Source organism: Hyla sarda, chromosome 3 (assembly GCF_029499605.1).
Source record: "Hyla sarda isolate aHylSar1 chromosome 3, aHylSar1.hap1, whole genome shotgun sequence".
Taxonomy (NCBI): domain Eukaryota; kingdom Metazoa; phylum Chordata; class Amphibia; order Anura; family Hylidae; genus Hyla; species Hyla sarda.
Window position 1 is genome coordinate 315,825,808 of NC_079191.1, and position 20,715 is coordinate 315,846,522.

Here is a 20,715-nt window from a genome sequence, read left to right on the forward strand (position 1 = left end):
AAATGAATAAAAATGTTATATATTTTATTTTTTTAATGGTACCCTACGAAATTTTATTAAAAAAAAAAAAGTATCTCCATCACTTTTTTGGATCGCTGAAGTCCAAAAAAAAAAAAAACGTATGCAAAAACGCTAAAGTTAAAACCCACATATTGTTTTTCTTGGCGTTTTTTTCACTCCCATAGGAGATAAATGCCACGATTTTGACAAAAAAAAAATAAAAAAATTAAATAAAATAAAAAAAAAAAAAAATCGCCAGTGGCTCAACATGCTGCGATTTTGGAAAACTGCCAAGGAGGTGAAAACTGCCAAAAGGATTAAAAAAAAATGCCAAAGTGAAAAACGCCAAGTGGAATAAGATTTTTGCGATTTCTCATTGATTTACAGCTAACATCTGGACGCAGCGTTTTTTTGGTGGAAAAAACGCCATGCGGCACGATTGGCGTTTTTCTTTGCGTTTAAAAAAAAAAAAAAAACAAGTAGAAACTTAGCCTAAGAAACTCGAAGATAAAATAAAATGCTCAGACAAATTAGAGATCCAGTTTTTAATTTATCATCCATAGAATCTATCAAAAAACAAAAAAAATATTAAAAAAAGACGAAATTTCAAAATAGCTCAAACTAGTTCACAATAGCATTGTATGTTAAAATGCAGCTTGCTCTAGAGGAAAGATACAAATTCTTTGACAGCTTGAGCACAGTTTAGAGTTTATACTTCTGTTCTGCCAGATGAAAATTTACGCGGCGTCAATCCAAACATCATTTATTAGCTTTTAAAGTTGTCGGCAGCCACAGTTTTACGCAACGTACAAATAAAAATATGTACTTTAGTATTTAGTCCTTGGATTGGAAACGTCATCCTTTAATAACCTTTGACTTTTTGATCTTCTCGATGTCTTTGCCACTTAGGATCAATGCTCCATCTCTAAACCTTCCAACTTGCCCGGAAGGTGCCGTCCGAGAGCTTTTCGTTTTTCTGGACTTTCTGAAAAAAGAAAAGAAAAACTGTGCATTTTAGTAAAGTAGTAATAACAATCTCAATAAGGAAATTTGTGAATGCCATGAGCAATGGTTGTAAGTCATGCTGTTGAGTAAAATGTAGTAATAGGGGAAAACGTTTTCCTAAAGCAGTGTTTCCCAACCAGGGTGCCTCCAGCTGTGGCCAAACTACAATTCCCAGCATGCCCGGACAGCCAAAGGCTGTCCGGGCATGCTGGGAGTTGTAGTTTGGCCACAGCTGGAGGCACCCTGGTTGGGAAACGCTGTCTAAAAGTGATAAGAATATGATGAGGATATCTCTTACCCATGTGCTCACTGCCACATGCTTCTCCTGAACTACTATTTGAGGAACGCCAGTCTAGAGACTGAATGCATTTTGCGGGGATCTGAATCCTTACTTCCCCTGATGACTATAGTGCATCTGGAGTACAATCATATTTCATGTTTTCATTCATTCTACTACAGCAGTAGCTTATGAATTCTCTCCTGATTTTCTATTTATGATATTTTGGAAGCAATGAAGTACTGGAATTATTGCTGAGATTGTGTTCTTTGTGGGGTTAGGGCTACTGCACTTTTTGTTTTGAAAAATATTTGAATCCCTTCCCACACCATGCTATTTAGATTTAGGGCACTGGAGGTGCCTTTAATGTGTACAGCGATGTAAATTATAAAGCATGGGGATGACGCAAAGTTGCTATGGCACCTGCGGCAGGTGTCACCTGTAATATACAGCTGACATCCTGCTGCAATGACTGATGTAGGAGGGCACTTAAAGAGGCACTGTCATTATGAAAAACTTTTTATATTTTCTAGTACTACTGATAAGATGACTTTTTTAAATATACATTTATTTATAAAAATTTTAATTTTACTAAAAAAATCGAAAATTTAAATAGCTGCCACTAGAGGTCATCTGTCTTTATGCAGACAGACTACTCTGTATTTTGCAGCATACTGGATACCGGCCGTAAAGTGTGTTGGTATCCAGTATAGGAGGTCCCCATTGCAGCCTTCAGATGTTCCTAAAATACAACTCCCATAATGGGAGTTGTAGTTTTACAACAGCTGGGGGTACAATCTTTGTAAAACTCTGTTTTCGAGCTGTGTATTCTCCAGCTGTGTGCCTCCAGCTCTTCCAAAACTACAGACAAAGGATGTGTGGGCATGCTGGGAGTTGTAGTTTTGCAACAACTAAAGGCAACACTGCTCTAACACTACAACTCCCAGCATGCTTGAACAGCCAAAGCTTTCTGACTCCTGAATAACAAAGAAGCTGATCAGACATTAAGGAGTCTGTGAAAGCTGAATGACACACATAGTGACAGCTATGTTGATTAGCATCCAGCTTTACTAGGAACAGATAGAAAATGTATGCATAAAAACTACTGTGCAGTGATTTGCAGATTGCCAGGCTGCTCCCAGACTCAGAGCAGATGAGTCATAACAGTAAGGAAGAGAGACGGCCATGCCCCCTCCACAAGGCAAGAACAAAAAGCATGTGAGCAACATATAAATGCTATTTGTTAGGGATATATAGGTCCTAGACACATAATGCACATGATCAGGATTAAGTACCGAGTATCATATCACTTTTTGGGTTTTTTATGCACTATGACAGGTACGCTTTAAAGATATTGCAGCCAATATTGACTAAGTGATTTTACAGTGGGATGGAGCTCCCTTCTTTAAATCCACTGAACACATTTATGTGATCACAAGGTGCCAATGGGTTAAAATGGCAGAAAGAAGCCCATAAAAGGCCCTGGGGTAATTTGTTAATCTATGTAACACATTCCTTCACATATGCCATTCTCTGGATAAAGTGTGTAACAAGACCTTAAAAGGGGTTCTCCACTGCCCTGCCTTCCGAAGCTTCGCTCGCAGCGTCCGGAAGTTTATTATTCCAAACGCCGTGTGCGGGCTTCCGTGTTCGGGGCTGCCCCCTCGTGACATCACACCCACCCCCTCGTGACCTCACGCCCACCCCCTCAACGAAAGTCTATGGGAAAGGGGTGCAACCTCTGTCACGCCCCCTTCCCATAGACTTTCATTGAGGGGCTGGGCGTGACATCACAAGGGGGCGGCCTCGAACACGGAAGCCCGCACACAGTGTTCGGAGTAATAAACCTCTGCAAGGCAGGGCAGTGGAGAATCCCTTTAAGGCTATGTTCACAATTCTTTCAGGGAAGGCTGGAATTAGGGTAGAAATTCTGACGTGTGCACAGTGCAGCAGGGCCCATTTAAACTACAAAATATCCACCCAAAGAAATTCCAGGTGAATATAAGGTATGCGGCAGTCTCCCCCAGAATCAATCGGCACTAGGAAAGCTCGGACATGGGCTGTCTCCATTGACAGCAATGCATTTCCAAAGAAATTACACTGAAAAAATGAACGTCTTTTCTATTGTCTGAGTCCGGAATTAGAATTTTAGCTGTGAAATTTTCTGCCATGGAAGTTCTGCAATGTGCATGGTGCAGCAGAATCCCACTGAAAACACTGGGATCTTGCAATCATCCTTGAGTGCTTGTTACATGGGATTGTTAGGGCAACATTTGAGATCAGTGCACAATAAGATATCACAGACTTGAGAAGTGGGAGGGGGATGTGGGTCCACTGGAAAATCAAGTGTGGAAAGGCAACAACTGCTCAACTGTCTCTGAGCAAGATATATCTGCAATCTTATGTTTCTTCATTACATAGGGAATATCATACTCCAGAATTATTGTATAAAATAGGAGCGCATGGTTTTCTATTTTAATAATGAAACTCTTTTACATGTGTTCTGGTTAAGAAATTGATGAAAAATTTCTTATACAAAAAAAAAATAAAAAAAGAGGGGCCTACAAGTTATTTTACAAGGTATGAGCAGCTTGGTTGGATTGCACCGGACTTGCTTCAGTACGTTTAACTAGATATAAGATGTCCACTTAACTGGCAGTGTGGAGGTGTTAGTTTAACAACCATTTCCTCCAGCTTGTTAGTATACTACCTAATTCTATGTTCTTGTCAATGGTAATTTATCTTGTAACCTAATTATAAGATATGCTCACCTTTATTTCATTAATGTGAATTTTATGTGCTTTTTATCATTTTCAACTGTAGTATCTGAACTGGGTAGGTAATGTAATGTACGATATATTTTGATGTATGGGATAAACAGAGTAGTGGGATGAATTATTTAGGATACATTTACATCACGATTTTCCTATACGCTTCCCATAAATGTTTTTTTTTATTTGCAAACACTCCTTGTATCCTACTTTTCTGTTTACAAAGGGTTTTGTGTCCTTTATAAAAACAGTATACAGTTTTCATAACATAGTAGTCAATGGGAACCGTATTGAGCACATGATTGCATACAGTTTTGTCAGTTGTTGAGGGAGAAAAACCGATTTAAAACAGTATGGCAAAATCGTGATGTGAATGTAGCCTATTTTTTTTGGGGGGGGGGGGGGGGATGTGTTGCACATAGAACACAGCGAATTCTGATGTTTCCAAAGTTTCCGTAATTTAGAAAAATTCTAACAAAGCTAATTCACTAAATATGTATACCAAGATACTCACCTGTCATTCTTTCCCTGTTTTCGGATTTTTCTTACCGGTTCCAAGCTATTTTCCTATAACAAGTAAAATAAGGGGTTAGGAAAAATGTAGTTTTATGTAGCTACCGTTCAGTTATTCTTTATTATGCAAACTTCCTAATTAAATATTATAATTTTATTATGCAAACTTCATAATAAATTTGGTGCATTTTGGTCAAAGAATGAGTAGAGATAGATATGTACAAAAATTTGCACTATTTCCTGGCTTTACAAATAATAAATATGTTAGACAGTTACTGGTCATGTTTTCTCTCTGTAAAGTCCAAACACTTTTTGGGCAACTATAATGTGCCATTATTTGTAACTTTTTTTTATGCCAAAAACTGGCAAAAACTGTTGATAACTTCCCCCATAGTTTTAAAAAGCACCTGGTATTATTGACTGACCTTTACTTATGTTGAACATAGGGAGAAGGTGTAAAGCTGGGTGGAAAAAAAAGAAGAAGAGGGGAGCAGCCCAACAGAGACTTCTACTTAAAAGGGTTCTCCACTGCCCTGTCTTCCGGAGCTCCGCTCGTAGCTCCCGGAAGTTTATTACTCCAGACGCTGTGTGCGGGCTTCCGTGTTCGAGGCCGCCCCCTCGTGACGTCACGCCCGCCCCCTCAACGAAAGTCTATGGGAAGGGGGCGTGACAGCAGTCGCGCCCCCTTCCCATAGACTTTCGTTGAGGGAGCGGGTGTGACGTCACGAGGGGGCGGCCTCGAATACGGAAGCCCGCACACAGCGTCTGGAGTAATAAACTTCCGGGAGCTACGAGCGGAGCTCCAGAAGACAGGGCAGTGGAGAACCCCTTTAAGCCCAGCACGTGCACATAGCTAACACCAAATCTTACCTCCCTTTTTTTTTTTTAGAGGCACTTTGGAAAAAGGAGCAGCAATAATAATCGTAGTTATGAGCCACTCTTCAACTTTAAGATAAATCTCCAGGACTGATTAAACAATTGGTCATTATACCCGCAGCAGATTTTCGTCAATGGAATCTCCGCTGCTTAAAATCCGCCGCAGACCCTATAGACTTCAATGGGGGCTGCAGAAGATTTTCAACAGGGGAGATTCCGCTGGCAAAAATTTGCTGCGGGTAGCGCAGTAGATCCGCTGCGAGTTTGAAAAGAAATCCACTCGTGTGAACGAGCCCTTAAAAGTAATTTATAAACAATACATAGCATATGTGCATTAAAAAACAAAGTAGATGAATATTCGTGTACATTGTATACAGGAATCTATTCATTTTACTGTACATCATAAAAACATGTCATTTACACACCATAACATTTTTATCTTTCTGTACTTGGTTCTTTTCCTTTAGTTGTTCTTGATAGAGCTTGTAATTCACATACTGTCTTTTGGGAGGCTAGAAAGAAAATATATTATTAATCTTCCAGATAAGTCAATCTTATAAGTCATACATTAGTAGCAGGGTACACAGCTCAATACCTGCAGCTATGGGCGTTATAATACTCGTGAAACATTCCCATTGTTGCAGATAGGGGCATTATTGCACATCATAAGAGTCAGTTGTAATCGATCATTTTGATGACATAATAGTACTTAAAATTGTGAGCATGTGTGTTGGCACCGTTACAGAAGCTGCAACTGAAATTGGTCTCTCCTAGTGAAAGATTTAATAAAATAACAATAAATAAATAAATAAAATAAAATGTAACAGTATTTTTTTTCCTTCTAGATTTATATGGGTGCTGTCACTTTAAAAAAATCTTTTCACAAGTTGTTGAGACGTGTGAAAAGTTTTGATCGCTAGAAGGAGTCGTGAAAAGTGCCAGCTAGACATATTCTCTCGTGACTCTGTAAGTCTATGGGACTATCTTAGTTGCGGGTACAGAGAGTGGGGAGAAAAGTGCTCAACCATGCATAACCATGCACTTCTCTCACCACTCCTTTTAGCGATCAGCCAGAGTCTGAACACTCAGACCCTGACAGAATCAAACTATTGCCATATCTCTGGGACATGTGCAAAGTTTTTTTTATGCGACTGGTACATTTTAAGTTAAAAGAATAATTTTGTTGAACAATAGCGTGGTGAATAAAAAAAATAAATAAATAAATATCTGAAACTTCATCTTATATAAAAGGAAGCTCCCCTGTCTGCACAGGTTCATTGCACCAGTAATACCCAGTCACCTTTGCTCCGAGCATTATAGCACGCTCCTGTTCAAATTTTCTTTGAATGTCTTTTTTGTAGCCTGTAATCCCAAACTTGTGCACTTCCAACCGAGCCTGTAAAATATATTACATTTCAGTATATTTAAAATGACATTATGTAACTGACAGTCAGCAGTATCAGTTATATCCACATAATACCCCCATATATTACATGCATCTGCTCTAGTAGGGCACATGGTCAGAGATAGTCCAGTTAGGCAGAATCGTGGTTTTCTGTACAATAAATTCTACAGTTCAGTTTGCATATACCAGTTTTGTGGAAATCAGTTATTTGGGAACAAAAATACCCCTACTAATGCAAATATGCTGCCACCTCTGACCATGTCGGGAACTGTTCAGAGCAGGAGAGGTTTGTTATTGGGATTTGTTCCTGCTCTGGACAGTTCCTGACATGGACAGAGGCATCAGTAAAGAACACTGTGGTCAGACAGAAAAGAACAACTCAACTTCCTCTGGAGCATACAGCAGTTGATAAGTCCTGGAAGGGTTAAAGGGGTACTCTGGCGCTAAGACATCTTATCCTCTATCCAAAGGATAGGGGATAAGATGCCTGATCGCGGGAGTCTCGCCGCTGGGGACCCACGTGATCTTGCACGCAGCACCCCGTTACAATCAGTCCCCGGAGCATGTTTGCTCCGGGTCTGATTACTGGCGATCACGGGGCTGGAGCATTGTGACGTCACACAGGGGCGGGGCCGTGATGTCACAACACTCCGGCCCCGTGATCGCCAGTAATCAGACCCAGAGCGAACATGCTCCGGGGACTGATTGTAACGGGGTGCTGCATGCAAGATCACGGGGGTCCCTATCTTATCCCCTATCCTTTGAATAGGGACTGTCTAGTCCCTGTCTTAGTGCCAGAGTACCCCTTTAAGATTTTTAAATAGAAGTACTGTAATTTACAAATCTGTTTAACTTTCTGGCACCAGTTGATTTAAAAAAATAATAATAAATAAATAAATAAAATGTTTTTCACCGGAGTACCACTTTAACAATCCTGCTGACAACCATGGGATCAGTCCTGGCACCAGTTTCTATCTGGTGTTTTACTACCATGCTGGAGGGAAACTGAGTTGGACCCATGTACATGTAGGAAAAGAAGCCATAAAACTATTTCCTAGAACTGCTTCTTCATAATAAAAAAATTAAAGATCAAATATTAAAATAGAAATAGAAAACAGAACGTACCTTTTCAAAATTAAACTCTAGACAGTTGTCTTCTGTCTCATTGCTTTTCTGCAGTTAAAAGACAAATTTAAACATGAATGGAAATAACAGAAGATTACATTTACGGAAAAAATTCTCAGTAACAAAACTACTTGTGTAATGTGTAAAAATAAAATAGCTTTTTGGATTTTCTCCCCTAGTATACCTCTCTGCATGCTCTCATACCTTCTTTCAGCTGTTACTGTATTGGTGATCACACCGTCTATATCATAAAAAGAACATCTGTGGTCACCAGTATTGGCTGGTAAATCATATTGCTGAATGGGTCACTGCAATTGCGCACACATGTTCAGTTTATGCCAAGACTACTAAAAAACGTAACATCGCGTGTTTTTGGTTGTTATTTTAAGTTCACGTTAGGTACCACCATCGCCTTAATGCTTGTCCCAACAAGAGTAAGGTTGGTTCCTGCTGTCTTATGGCCATAAATGCTGGTGCTATCTAGCAAACCTACACAAAAAGGCATCGGCTAACATCTGCCACCCCACATACTGAAATCTTAAAACAATTTATGCTCTTCAACATTCAAAGATTCAAGAATCTGTGGACAAAGTAGTAATACCTCTGTATTCACATCTTGTATAGTCTTCTCGTTACTTTGATTCTTGACTTTGCGACTAACAAAGGTCACAACGTCAACAGAAGGCGGCTTTGACACAGAACTACTAGACATAGTAGGGTTCTTGGCCTGACTACACAGTTCATCCTTAATAGAATCAAAGAAGATGGTGACGTTCTTCTTTCCCTTTTTAGAACACAACACCGGTCGCTGATCTTCTTCCTTGCCATTCACTTTCTCAGCCTCTTTTCCTTCTAAAAGTCCATTGGTTTCTCCATGCTCAGGTATGTGGTCTTCACTATTCACAAAGTCATCACCTGCAACACATTGGATTCTTAGAAGATATAGTATACATTACAGGTAATGTTACTGACCCATAGACATCTGAAACTACCGGTAACCAGCCCACCAATCAGCTGGTGTTTTACCTTCTCTTAGGTCTATATGATGGCATAAGTTCTAGATATGGGTAAAAAGCGAAGCAAAATCAGGCAATAAGGGCTCATGTATAAACACACGTGTGAACCAGACACGTGCACTTGTTTATTGTAAAAGTGGAAGTGAGCTTGTCTAAGGGTGCATTCACACCACGTTTTTGCAATACAGTTCCCGTATCAGGTTTTTGATGAAAAACGGATTCCTCAAAACCTGACTAAACTGTATCAAAACGTGTGTACAAATTTCAACCCGTATATGGTTAAAAACCGTATACGGTTTGAAAAATTATGGCCGGTTGCATCCGTTTTTTTAAGAAATAAACGTATACGTTTTTAACTTTTCACTCCATTTTGAATAAAGTTTCACTTGTTTGATTGAAATTCCAAGAAAAAAAAACTGTGCAAAGTCAAAAAAAACTTATGGTGAAAACCGGATGGAACCATATGCATATACAGTTCTGTACGGTTCCCATTAGAGATGAGCGAACTTACAGTAAATTCGATTCGTTACGAACTTCTCGGCTCGGCGGTTGCTGACTTTTCCTGCATAAATGAGTTCAGCTTTCAGGTGCTCCCATGGGCTGGAAAAGGTGGATACAGTCCTAGGAGACTCTTTCCTAGGACTGTATCCACCTTTTCCAGCCCACCGGAGCACATGATATCTGAACTAATTTATGCAGGAAAAGTCAGCAACCGCCGAGCCGAGAAGTAAGTGACGAATCGAATTTACTGTAAGTTCGCTCATCTCTAGTTCCCATTGACTCTCATGTTAAAAAAAATGTACAGTGGTCCCTCAACATATGATGGTAATCCGTTCCAAACAGACCATCGTTTGTTGAAACCATCGTATGTTGAGGGATCCGTGCAATGTAAAGTATAGGACAGTGGTCTACAACCTGCAAACCTCCAGATGTTGCAAACCTACAACACCCAGCATGCCCGGACAGCCAACGGCTGTCCGGGCATGCTGGGAGTTGTAGATTTGTAACATCTGGAGGTCCGCAGGTTGAAGACCACTGGTATTGGAGGTTATACTCACCTGTCCCTGCCGCTCCGGACCGTCACCGCTGCCCTGGATGTCGCTTTCCATCGCTGTTGCCGCGTCCCCGGGGTGTCCTCAATGCTCCGGCAAGGCCTCTGCTTCCCCGGCATTTTTGCTCTCCGTCGCTACGCATGCCGCTCCTATTGGACGAAGGGATGGCGTGCGCAGCGACGGGATGACGGCGATGGAGGGGATCCCGAAGAGGACGCGCCGGAGCCCCGAGGACAGGTAAGTGATCGTCAGCGGACCACACGGGGCACCGTAAACGGCTATCCGGTGGCAGCTCAAGTAGTCAGCGCTGCCGGATAGCCGTTTATGCGATGGCCCCGACATACAAAAGCATCGTATGTTGATGCTGCCTTCAACATGCGATGGCCTCAGAGTGATCGTATGATGAAATTATCGTACGTCGGTGCCATCGTAGGTCAGGGGGTCACTGTATACGGTTTAATACAGTTTTTCACCCGGACCAAAAACAGTGGTAGACTACAGCTTTGGGTACGGGAAAAAAAACTGACAAAGCCGAACAGGATGCAAAACGGACACAACCTGATGCATCTTTTGGCATACAGCTTTCAATGGAGAGTCAATGCATACGGTTTTCAATACGGTTCCGTACGGTTTTCACATTGAAAACGGGAACTGTATTGCAAAAACGTGGTGTGAATGCAGCCTAAAGTACAGAACTGCCCTGGTTGGCAGACATTAAGGGATACGTGGAAGGTTCCCACACATCAGATTGGCAGATGATTTGAACAAAAGAGTTCTTGATAGAACCTACTGGGGGATCACTTTCCTCTATGGCCCCAAACGCTACAGGACGCTTGTTTACTTGCTACAGACTCTAAATTCCCTTTTATTAATATGCCGATATTCCTGTGGCTTTCACACTGTAAAATATATGAGCCATTTTTGCTGAGAATCCATACATTGCAAATTTCTGGCCTATTTCATAGTGTATTTAAACAAGCATTTACGGTACATTTCTTTTTCTATTTGGTTACACATGCAAGGCTAGGCTCACACTTAAAAAGATAACTATTATGGTTATATGTAGGGCTGGGCGGTATGACCAAATATGTGTATCACGGTATTTTTTTTTACTTACGGCGGTTCCACGGTATATAACGGTATTTTCACCCCCCCAAAACATGTGACCCGCCAGCGCTGTGACCCGCCAGCCGGCTTCTTACATGACAGTGCGCTCAGCCTATCACTGGCCGGGGCATCGCTCCAGCCTGTGATAGGCTGACGGCTGTCCTCCCCCGTCCCCAGCGTGCGGCCGAGGTGGGTGAATTAAAAGTTTATTTTCTGTATCTTTTGCAGCCCGGGCATAGGGATACAGCGTACAGCAGTGGTCTCAAACCTGCAGACCTCCAGCTGTTGCAAAACTACAACTCCCAGCATGCCCGGACAGCCGTTGGCTGTCCGGGCATGCTGGGAGTTGTAGTTTTGCAACAGCTGGAGGTCCGAAGGTTGGAGACCACTGACGTACAGTGAGTTCCAGCACCCGGCAGCCCCCAACAAAGAGGAGAGGAGGGCAGTGCTTGAAGGTGACATATGTGAGTAGTACCCCGCTGGGCTGATCATTAATTTGGGGGGGCAGAACAGTGCTGGCAGGTAACATAGGGTTAGTTCCCCGATGTGGGGACAGCGCTGCGCTAGGCTGATAATACATTCCCGCGGGGGAGGGGCCCAACCGGTATTGCGGTATGGGGGAAAATTCATATCGGGCAGCCCAAAAAATTTGGTATTCGGTATGAACCGGTATACTGCCCAGCCCTAGTTATATGTAGGCACAGCTCCTCACTTCCTACTAGGGATAAGGCCACACTTTATGGCTGATAATCAGCAGCATTACATGACTGACCTACGCAGCTAATCTGTCTAGTAGCAGTAACATGTGGCACTACTAGGGTGGCAGTGATATGGGGCAATGTGGCTCGCTAGCACTGTTAGGGTAAAGGTATTATGGGGTTGGTGCAGGAATATATGGACTTAGCGTGGACATGGACCTGTTATGTTGGGGGGGGAGGTTGTTCAGACGTGGGGTATTTGTTTGTACTTTTTCTTGTATAACACTGTTTAAAACGTAATAAAAAGATCTAATAAAAAATAAAAAAGTATTATGGGGCACTGTGGATGGCTGGCGCTGTTAGGGTGGCCGAAATATAAGGAACTGTGGCTGCGCTGTTAGGGTGGAAGTATTATTAAACATGGTGACTGGTTAGTGGCAGTAGCATGGGACACTGCGGCTGGCGATAACTGTAACGGTATGTTTACACTGTAGTAAAATCTGTGCAATGTCTGCCCAGAAAACACAGGCGGACAGGCTGCACATTGGAAAGTTCCAGCGGGCGCTAGGACAACTCGGCAATGCAAGGTCTATTCTTTCTGCAGATGCCTGAATTGGGATTTATGCTGCAGGAACATCTGCTGTGGAAATTCCGCCGTGTGCACAGTGCAGCAGAATCCCATTGAAAAAATGCTGCATCAGAATGTCTGTATGGAATTCCACCGTGTGAACAAACCCTGAGGTGGCAGTAATATGGGGCACTGTGGCTGGCACTGTTAGGGTGGCAGTAATACGGGGCACTGTGGCTGGCACTGTTAGGGTGGCAGTAATACAGGGCACTATGGCTGGCACTGTTAGGGTGGCAGTAATACGGGGCACTGTGGCTGGCACTGTTAGGGTGGCAGTAATACAGGGCACTATGGCTGGCACTGTTAGGGTGGCAGTAATACAGGGCACTATGGCTGGCACTGTTAGGGTGGCAGTAATACGGGGCACTGTGGCTGGCACTGTTAGGGTGGCAGTAATACGGGGCACTATGGCTGGCAGTAATATGGGGCACTATGGCTGGCAGTAATATGGGGCACTATGGCTGGCAGTAATATAGGGCACTGTGGCTGGCAGTGTTAGGGTGGCAGTAATACGGGGCACTGTGGCTGGCTAGCAGTGTTAGGGTGGCAGTAATGCGGGGCACTGTGGCTGGCACTGTTAGGGTGGCAGTAATACGGGGCACTGTGGCTGGCTGGCACTGTTAGGGTGGCAGTAATATGGGACACTGTGGCTGGCACTGGCAGTAATATGGGACACTGTGGCTGGCACTGGCAGTAATACGGGGCACTGTGGCTGGCTGAGGTCTGAGATCCATCTTCACGACAAGGAAGGTGCTCCAGCTGATCGCGATACTCACCGAAGTCATAGAGGTTACTCAGCACAGAGTCCAGCTGATATCGCGCTTCAGATGACTCTTCCATGTCCGTCATGTTGAAGACAGAGCCGCTTCTTTCTGTCTGGACGAGACCATTCAGATTTCCTGACTACAACATAAGACACGTGGGTGCTCGGCTACAACAGCTGCGCGGAAACACTGTTGGCGGAAGTTTGGCCCTAAGCAGCTGCCGTAGAATCCGGGCGCCGATTACTGGCGAATTGTTTGTCCTGCCAGGCTTCCGTACCTGTCAAAAATGGTCCTGCCCGTAACAGTTATGTTGATCTCCACCCCTTCCTGTGGTCCTGTGTAACAAGTTGTGACCGTGTGGGGGGATCCCGGTGATGACGGTGGGGCAGACGGTTTACTGACGTTGAAGGCACCAATGGCCGGAGCTATGGGCACACCGTACCTAGTAGGTTCCGTGACCACCGCTCTCCTAGTCACAGGAATAGTCGTATGAATGAAAGGCTGCACGCAGCGTCGTGTACCGGGCACCATGCAGGGCTCCTGGGGTTTGCTCTTGTGTCCCTTCCGCAGGGAAGTCCGTACTTTGTTACTGGTGCTGGAAGGAATGCGGGAGATTTATCAAAACCTGTCCAGGGGGGAAGTTACTGAGTTGCACATAGCAACCAATCAGATCGCTTCTTTCATTTTCCACATGCCTTTTCAAAAATGAAAGAAGCAAGCTGATTGGTTGCTATGGGCAACAGCAACTTTCTCTCTGGACAGGTTTTGTTAAATCTCCCCCATTGTCTCCATATGCACAGAAGAGTTTACAATTAATTTTATCAGCCAGCATTTGTATTTACAGGACAGCAAAATAGTCTGCTGACCCTCTATTATTTCTGGAGACCCTTCATTGTTGCTGGTGTCTTGTCTGTGACAACTGGGGACATAGCTAGCAGATTAATGGGCACTGTTGCTAAGACAACCTTGTCATGTCCCAGAGGTCAGTGTTTCCCAACCAGGGGTGCCTGCAGCTGTTGCAAAACTACAACCCCCAGCATGCCCGGACAGCCGTTGGCTGTCCGGGTATGCTGGGTGTTGTAGTTTTGCAACAGCTGGAGGCACCCCTGGTTGGGAAACACTGGTATAGTATATGGGGCAACATTCCAGGAGTTGGAGGATTGGTTGAATAAATACCGGCCGTTACATTGCCGTTTTCTTTTTTATATATAAAAATACTGGCAGGGTCGCCAAAATACCGACCAGCCGTTGGCTGTCCAGGCATGCTGGGGGTTGTAGTTTTGCAACAGCTGAAGGCACCCCAGGTTGGGAAACACTAACCTATACTATATTCTACTATATAGTCCAACATGCTGGGAGTTGTTGTTTACATTTGGGGCAGCTGCTGATCCACAGGCTGTATCAGGGCATGCTGGGAGTTGTAGTTTTCATTTGGGGCAGCTGCTGATCCACAGGCTGTATCAGGGCATGCTGGAAGTTGTACTTAGTAACTAACTGCAACTCTCGAATTTAATAAAAAAAAAAAAAAAAAAGCGATCAAAAAGTCCCATCAAAACAAAAATGGTACAGTTAAAAATTACAGATCGGGGCACAAAAAATGAGCCTCCTATATCCCCGTATAAGGAGAAATAAAAAGTTATAGGGTCAGAATAGGACAAAATTTTCCCCGCATATGTGTATCCTGTGATGTCACGCATATAATTAATTATGCAAATTAGGATGGCTAGTTGTTTTTTTTTTTTTTTTTCTTGCAAGAAAGGTGGCAACCCTAGACCCCGACCTATCCTGAACATGAAAGGGACAACACAATGCTATAGGGAGTTTTTCCCTGCAGAGCAGCGATCTGGGATCTTTGCTGTTACCATGGGAATCTGGCTGTCAGTCACCTGTTTTGTGCCCATGTCATCACTATACCAAACATTTATGTTGCTGGTCCTTAACAGCAGGACTACAGTGCCATCAATTTATGGGGTGGCACCAAGAGGTTAAAGAGGGACACTGTTGGTAGGGGTAGTCCAGTGCTTAAAAAAATATCCCCTATCCTAAGGATAGGGGATAAGTTGGGCCCCCCCCCCCCCCCCCCCCCCAGCAATCTTCTGTACAGGGCCCTGGCTCGCTGTCCAGATAGCGGGTGTCGACCACCGCACAAAGCGGCGGCCCCTCATTACATCGCTATGGCAGAGCCGGAGATTGCCGAAGGCAGCACACTGGCTCTGCCATAGAGATGTATTGAAGGTGCGTGTCAGCCGCTGCTGCGTGCAGTTGTCAACGCGTCCCCTTCCTGCAGGCTGCCGGTGCCCAGTACAGGAGATCGCGGGGGCCCCCCATCGGTCGAACCCCATGCGATCTGAAACTAATCCCCTATCCTTAGGATAGGGGATACGTTTTTCAGCACTGGACTACTCCTTTAATACTAGGAGGCACAGCAAGGCTTGTAAATTGAAATGCTTCCAGTAGACCACCCATTTCCAGACCAGATTTCCTGTGACCGAATTTAAAAAAACATGTCAAAAGTTTTGATTGGTTGGGGTCTGGGTGTTCAGACCCTCACTGATCATTAGAATGAAGTAGGAGAAGTGTGCTGCTGAGTGCTTCTATCCCCAACACACTGCTCTCCTTGTCTTTCTGCTGGTGACAGTTTCTATAGTAGAAGAGCTCAGCCACTCACTTCTCCTGGCTCGTTCTAATGATCACGAGGGGGGGGGGGAGGTCTGAACACACTTTTTTTTCACCCAATAACATACACATTTTTAACCAATGTATATTACAAATATACATATATTATCTACATTATATAAAGTGTTTTTTTTTTTTTTTTTTAAATGACGGTGCCCATTTATTTTCACTATACAGTGATCCCTCAACTTACAATGGCCTCAACATACAATAGTTTCAACATACAATGTTTTTTTTTGGACCATTGTAACTTGAAACCAGACTCAACATACAATGCTACAGACCATCCAGATCTGTGAGACATGTCACAACTGCAGGAACTGACCAATCAGAATGCGCATTCACCGGTAACTCACCTCTATTACTGAGGTACAAGCACTGACTGGATGTCTTGTAGCGCCCCCTACAGTACAGGGAGGAACTACAAGTTCTGTACTACTCCTTACCTGTGCCAGGGTTAGTTGCTCCTTTGGACACCAAGTAAGGGCGGCTCCATTTGGGACACTGTGTGTACTGTATATGACCCTAAAGAAGCTCCATTGTTTCCCAACCAGGGTGCCTCCAGCTGTTGCAAAACTACAACTCCCAGCATGCCCGGACAGCCAACGGCTGTCTGGGCATGCTGGGAGTTGTAGTTTTGCAACAGCTGGAGGCACCCTGGTTGGGAAACACTGACATAGACAGTGATTTACAGCTCCCAGCAGATCTTTCTTACTTTTATATGTAAGGATTTGCTTTATCTATATTAATCTACTTATTTTTCTTTAATCCTCACTTTTTTCCCTATTTTTGATGACATTTTGGTGGCTTCAGAACCAATTACCAGGTTTCCATTGAGTTATGGTCTCAACATACAATGGTTTCAACATACAATGGTCGTCCCAGAACCAATTAATATTGTAATTTGAGGGACCACTGTACATTGTGCACACTGGCCATCTCTGAGATCACTTTTTCATTGCAGTTTTGAGTGGTCATCTCAAAGAGGTTTCACTGTACAGTGGTTCCAAAAGTTACAATATTAATCGGTTCCAGGACGACCATTGTATGTTGAAACCATTGTATGTTGAGACCATAACTCTATGGAAACCTTGTAATTGGTTCTGAAATGTCATCCAAAAATAGGAAAAGGTGAGGATTAAAGAAAAATAAGTAGATAACTAATATAGATAAAGCAAATCCTTATATATAACAGTAAGAAAGATCTGCTGGGAGCTGTAAATCACTGTCTATGTCAGTGTGTCCCAACCAGGGTGCCTCCAGCTGTTACAAAGCTACAACTCCCAGCATGCCCGGACAGCCGTTGACTGTCCGGGCATGCTGGGAGTTGTAGTTTTGCAACAACTGGAGGCACCCAGGTTGGGATACAATGGTTTATGTAGAGGACAGGAGCTTCTTCAGGGTCCTATACAGTACACACAGTGTCCCAAATGGTGTCCAAAAGAGCAGCTAACCCTGGCACAGGTAAGGAGTAGTACAGAACTTGTAGTTCCTCCCTGCACTGTAGGGGGCGCTACCAGACAGCCATTCAGTGCTTGTACTTCAGTAATACAGGTGATTTACCAGTAAAATGCCAATTCTGATTGGTCAGTTCCTCCAGTTGTGACACGTTTGATCTGGACTGTCTGTAGCATTGTATGTTGAGTCTGGTTTCAAGTTACGATGGTCCAGAAAAAAACATTGTATGTTGAGGCCATTGTAAGTTGAGGGATCACTGTATACTATTATTTACCACATTCTGTTGTATCTGCTTAACTTCTTTTAATTGGGCACTTTAACCTTAAAGGGGTACTCTGCCCCTAGACATCTTATCCCCTAGGGCAGTGGTCTTCAACCAAGATGTCTAATCAAGGGGGTCTGGCCTCTGGGACCTCCGCGATCTCTGTGCAGCACCCAGCATTCTAAACATTATGTTAAAGGGGTTCTCCCTTGTTTATACTGTTTTTTGTTATTATGTTTGTGTGTTGTGTTTATAAGTATGTGTTTTTTTATGTGTGTTGTGATTATGTATATATGTATTTTCTTACCTTTTGTGAAGATACGGAAGCTGGCCCCTTTTTCTTCCAGCGGCTTGCAGTGCACCTCGGCCTCCGCCATGTTGTGTTCGGTACGTGGGATATCGGGGGGTGTGTTTTTGACGTCCGAGGCAAATCTTTTCTTCCTGTTTCTTCCGTGGCTCAGCGACGATTCTGCGGCCTCTTCCGGCGCATGCGCAGGTATTTTTTATTTTTTTTTACGCTATTAGCGTAGACCTAACGTACGCTACGCTGTTTGCGTAGCACTTGCGTACTCGCGCATGCGCTGACAGTTTGTCAATTAGACAAAAAAAACTTTATTGTTAAAAAAAACAAAACAAACTACCTGCGCATGCGCCGGAAGAGGCCGCAGATTCGTCGCTGGGCCACGGAAGAAACAGGAAGAAAAGATTCGCCTCGGACGTCAGAAGATAGGAAGGACAGAAGCAAGAACACACCCCCCGACATCCCACTTACCGAACACAACATGGCGGAGGCCGAGGTGCACTGCAAGCCGCTGGAAGAAAACGGGGCCAGCTTCCGGATCTTCACAAAAGGTAAGAAAATACATATATACATAATCACAACACACATAAAAAAACACATACTTATACACACATAACACACAAACATAATAACAAAAACCAGTATAAGCAAGGGAGAACCCCTTTAAGAATGCTTGGTGCAGGCAGCCATGATTGTGACTAATGGAGACTTACTATATTAAATAATTATTAAAAGGGGTTGTCCAGGGATGATTTAAAAAAAAAAAAAAAAAACTCCTCTGGGTGCTGCCAAAATTAAAAATAACCCATTCTCACCTGCCCCGATTCTCTGCCGATGCATTTCTGATGATGCCTGATACTCCATCCTCTCTGCTTTCTCATGTTTCCAATGATGTGCCAACCCTGCAAGAAGTGCCCATTCAGTGGGTCACCACTGTGCCCAGAGGTTGGCTGAGCAGGCAATTAATTGGAAGCAGGAAGAAGTGGAAGGTTTGGGGACCGGGCACTGATGGGATGGCAACTGCGGTGGATCAGGGCAGGTAAGTATGAAGACCAAAGTAAAGACATTCTCAATCAGATATTGCTGCATTGTATTTGCTATTTAATCATATCTACTGTTTGCACCATTACATTGACAGCAGAGGGAATTCAGAAGCAAGAAAAGGGAGGTGTTTGAAGATATACTAGAAGAGCGACGTCAGTCCAGTGACCTGCGATATGCCATGAAATGTTATACTCCAGTCATCTATAAGAACCTTATCCCATGCAAGCCAAGTGCCCTGAAAACCATGGTGTTACAGTCTGACCAGCTGCAATATGTTATCCGACAGGTGGGAGAAAGAACCCTTCAGTTGACATTAAATATGTGGATTTAATATGAGTTATCCAGGTTACTTTTATTACCAGGCTTTTTTTATTTTATGAAGAAATGTTTTTATCCTCATATTCCTCTTTTTTAGTTAATAAGCAAATTGCATCTCCCTAGATCTTCACCACAGGGTTATATGTGAATGGGGGAATGGTTGTCCTTAAAGGGGTCCAGAAAGTTAAACAGACTTGTAAATTACTTCTATTAAAAAATCTTAATCCTTCCAATAATTACCAGCTGCTGAAGTTGAGTTGTTCTTTTCTGTCTGGCAACAGTGCTCTCTGCAGACATCTCTGCTTGTCTCGGGAACTGAACAGAGTAGAAGAGGTTTGCTATGGGGATTTGCTTCTACTCTGGACAGTTCCCGAGACAGGTGTCATCAGAGAGCACTTAGATAGAAAAAAACAACTCAACTTCAGCAGCTCATAAGTACTGAAAGGATTAAGATTTTTTTAATAGAAGTAATTTACAAATCTGTTTAACTTTCTGGAGCCAGTTGAGATATATATAAAAGTTTTTTTTCCCGGATTAACCCTTTTAAGAAGCAGAGTCCTCAGTAGAAAGACATTCAGTTTTGTTTGCCATATTTTTCTTAAAAATAATTTCTTATCTTATTACAGAATCTTAAATGACATTCCAAAGTAGCCATCAGTGGGTTGTCCATTGCTACAAATCCTTTACCCCTTAGGGCAGTGTTTTCCAACCAGTGTGCCTCCAGCTGTTGCAAAACTACAACTCCCAGCATGCCCGGACAGCCTTTGGCTGTCCGGGCATGCTGGGAGTTGTAGTTTTGCAACAGCTGGAGGCACACTGTTTGGGAAACACAGCCTTACGGCTTAGGTCATGCTAGCATATGGGAATATGTCTGTAATATGGACGTATTTATGAAATACCATTTAATATTTTATCAGTATTGCAACTGTATAATAAATGCTAGTGAGTGTGTCTTCTAGACAGAAAATTTAATTACACTGTGAAAAATGAATGCAAAATAGATACTAATACTAATGAAATCCTATGAAAATGAATGCACCCGTATTTTAATTCCTTTTTATTAGGGATGTCCCTATACTGATACTAGTATCGGTATCAGGGCCGATACTCGGCATTTGCATGGTATCGGGGACTCGTTTAATGTTCCCGATACCATGTCCGATACCTGCTGCTGTGCGGTTACTGTCCCGTTCTCCGCTGTCCCGTTCTCCCGATCGCATCATGGCATTCCATGGAGGAGCATGTGACATACACGTCACTCCTCCTCCCCTGCGCCCAGCGTAACGCTACGGAGGAAGCAGAGTGACGTGTATGTCACATGCTCCTCCATAGGACACAATGATGCGATCGCGAGAACGGGACAGCGGAGCGGCAACACCCGAGGACAGCCGTAGGTGAGCTGTCTATAAGGGGGGGGGC

At 43.4% G+C, this 20,715-nt stretch overlaps 2 protein-coding genes across 4 annotated transcripts in view; one reads left to right on the top strand and one right to left on the bottom strand.

Moving 5' to 3' along the window:
- Positions 1–536: 536 nt before the first annotated feature.
- C3H1orf131 (chromosome 3 C1orf131 homolog) lies at positions 537–13,385 on the bottom strand. The gene is made up of 7 exons (XM_056567111.1): positions 13,250–13,385; positions 8,574–8,887; positions 7,973–8,020; positions 6,743–6,838; positions 5,868–5,954; positions 4,568–4,620; positions 537–985 (listed from the first exon to the last, which is right to left on the bottom strand). The coding sequence occupies exons 1-7, from the start codon at positions 13,320–13,322 to the stop codon at positions 856–858; spliced, it is 801 nt and encodes a 266-aa protein (XP_056423086.1). The 5' UTR covers positions 13,323–13,385; the 3' UTR covers positions 537–855.
- Positions 13,386–13,404: 19 nt separating this feature from the next.
- GNPAT (glyceronephosphate O-acyltransferase) overlaps positions 13,405–20,715 on the top strand; it is a 34,718-nt gene continuing 27,407 nt past the window's right edge. Inside the window, exons 1-2 of one of the 3 annotated variants that reach the window (XM_056567109.1) lie at positions 13,405–13,541; positions 19,073–19,264. In XM_056567109.1, the coding sequence (XP_056423084.1) occupies positions 13,524–13,541; positions 19,073–19,264 (210 nt within the window). In that variant the 5' untranslated portion in view covers positions 13,405–13,523. The other 2 variants (XM_056567108.1, XM_056567110.1) reach the window with 2 other exon arrangements.

Bases quoted from the DNA above. Each gene is read 5' to 3' on its own strand.
- C3H1orf131 (XM_056567111.1), bottom strand. From the start codon at position 13,322: ATGACGGACATGGAAGAGTCATCTGAAGCGCGATATCAGCTGGACTCT. The intron at 8,888-13,249 runs GTGAGTATCGCG...AATGTGTTGCAG, and splicing joins GAGTAACCTCTATGACTTCG to GTGATGACTTTGTGAATAGT. The intron at 5,955-6,742 runs GTGACTGGGTAT...TTTTCTTTCTAG, and splicing joins CTATAATGCTCGGAGCAAAG to CCTCCCAAAAGACAGTATGT.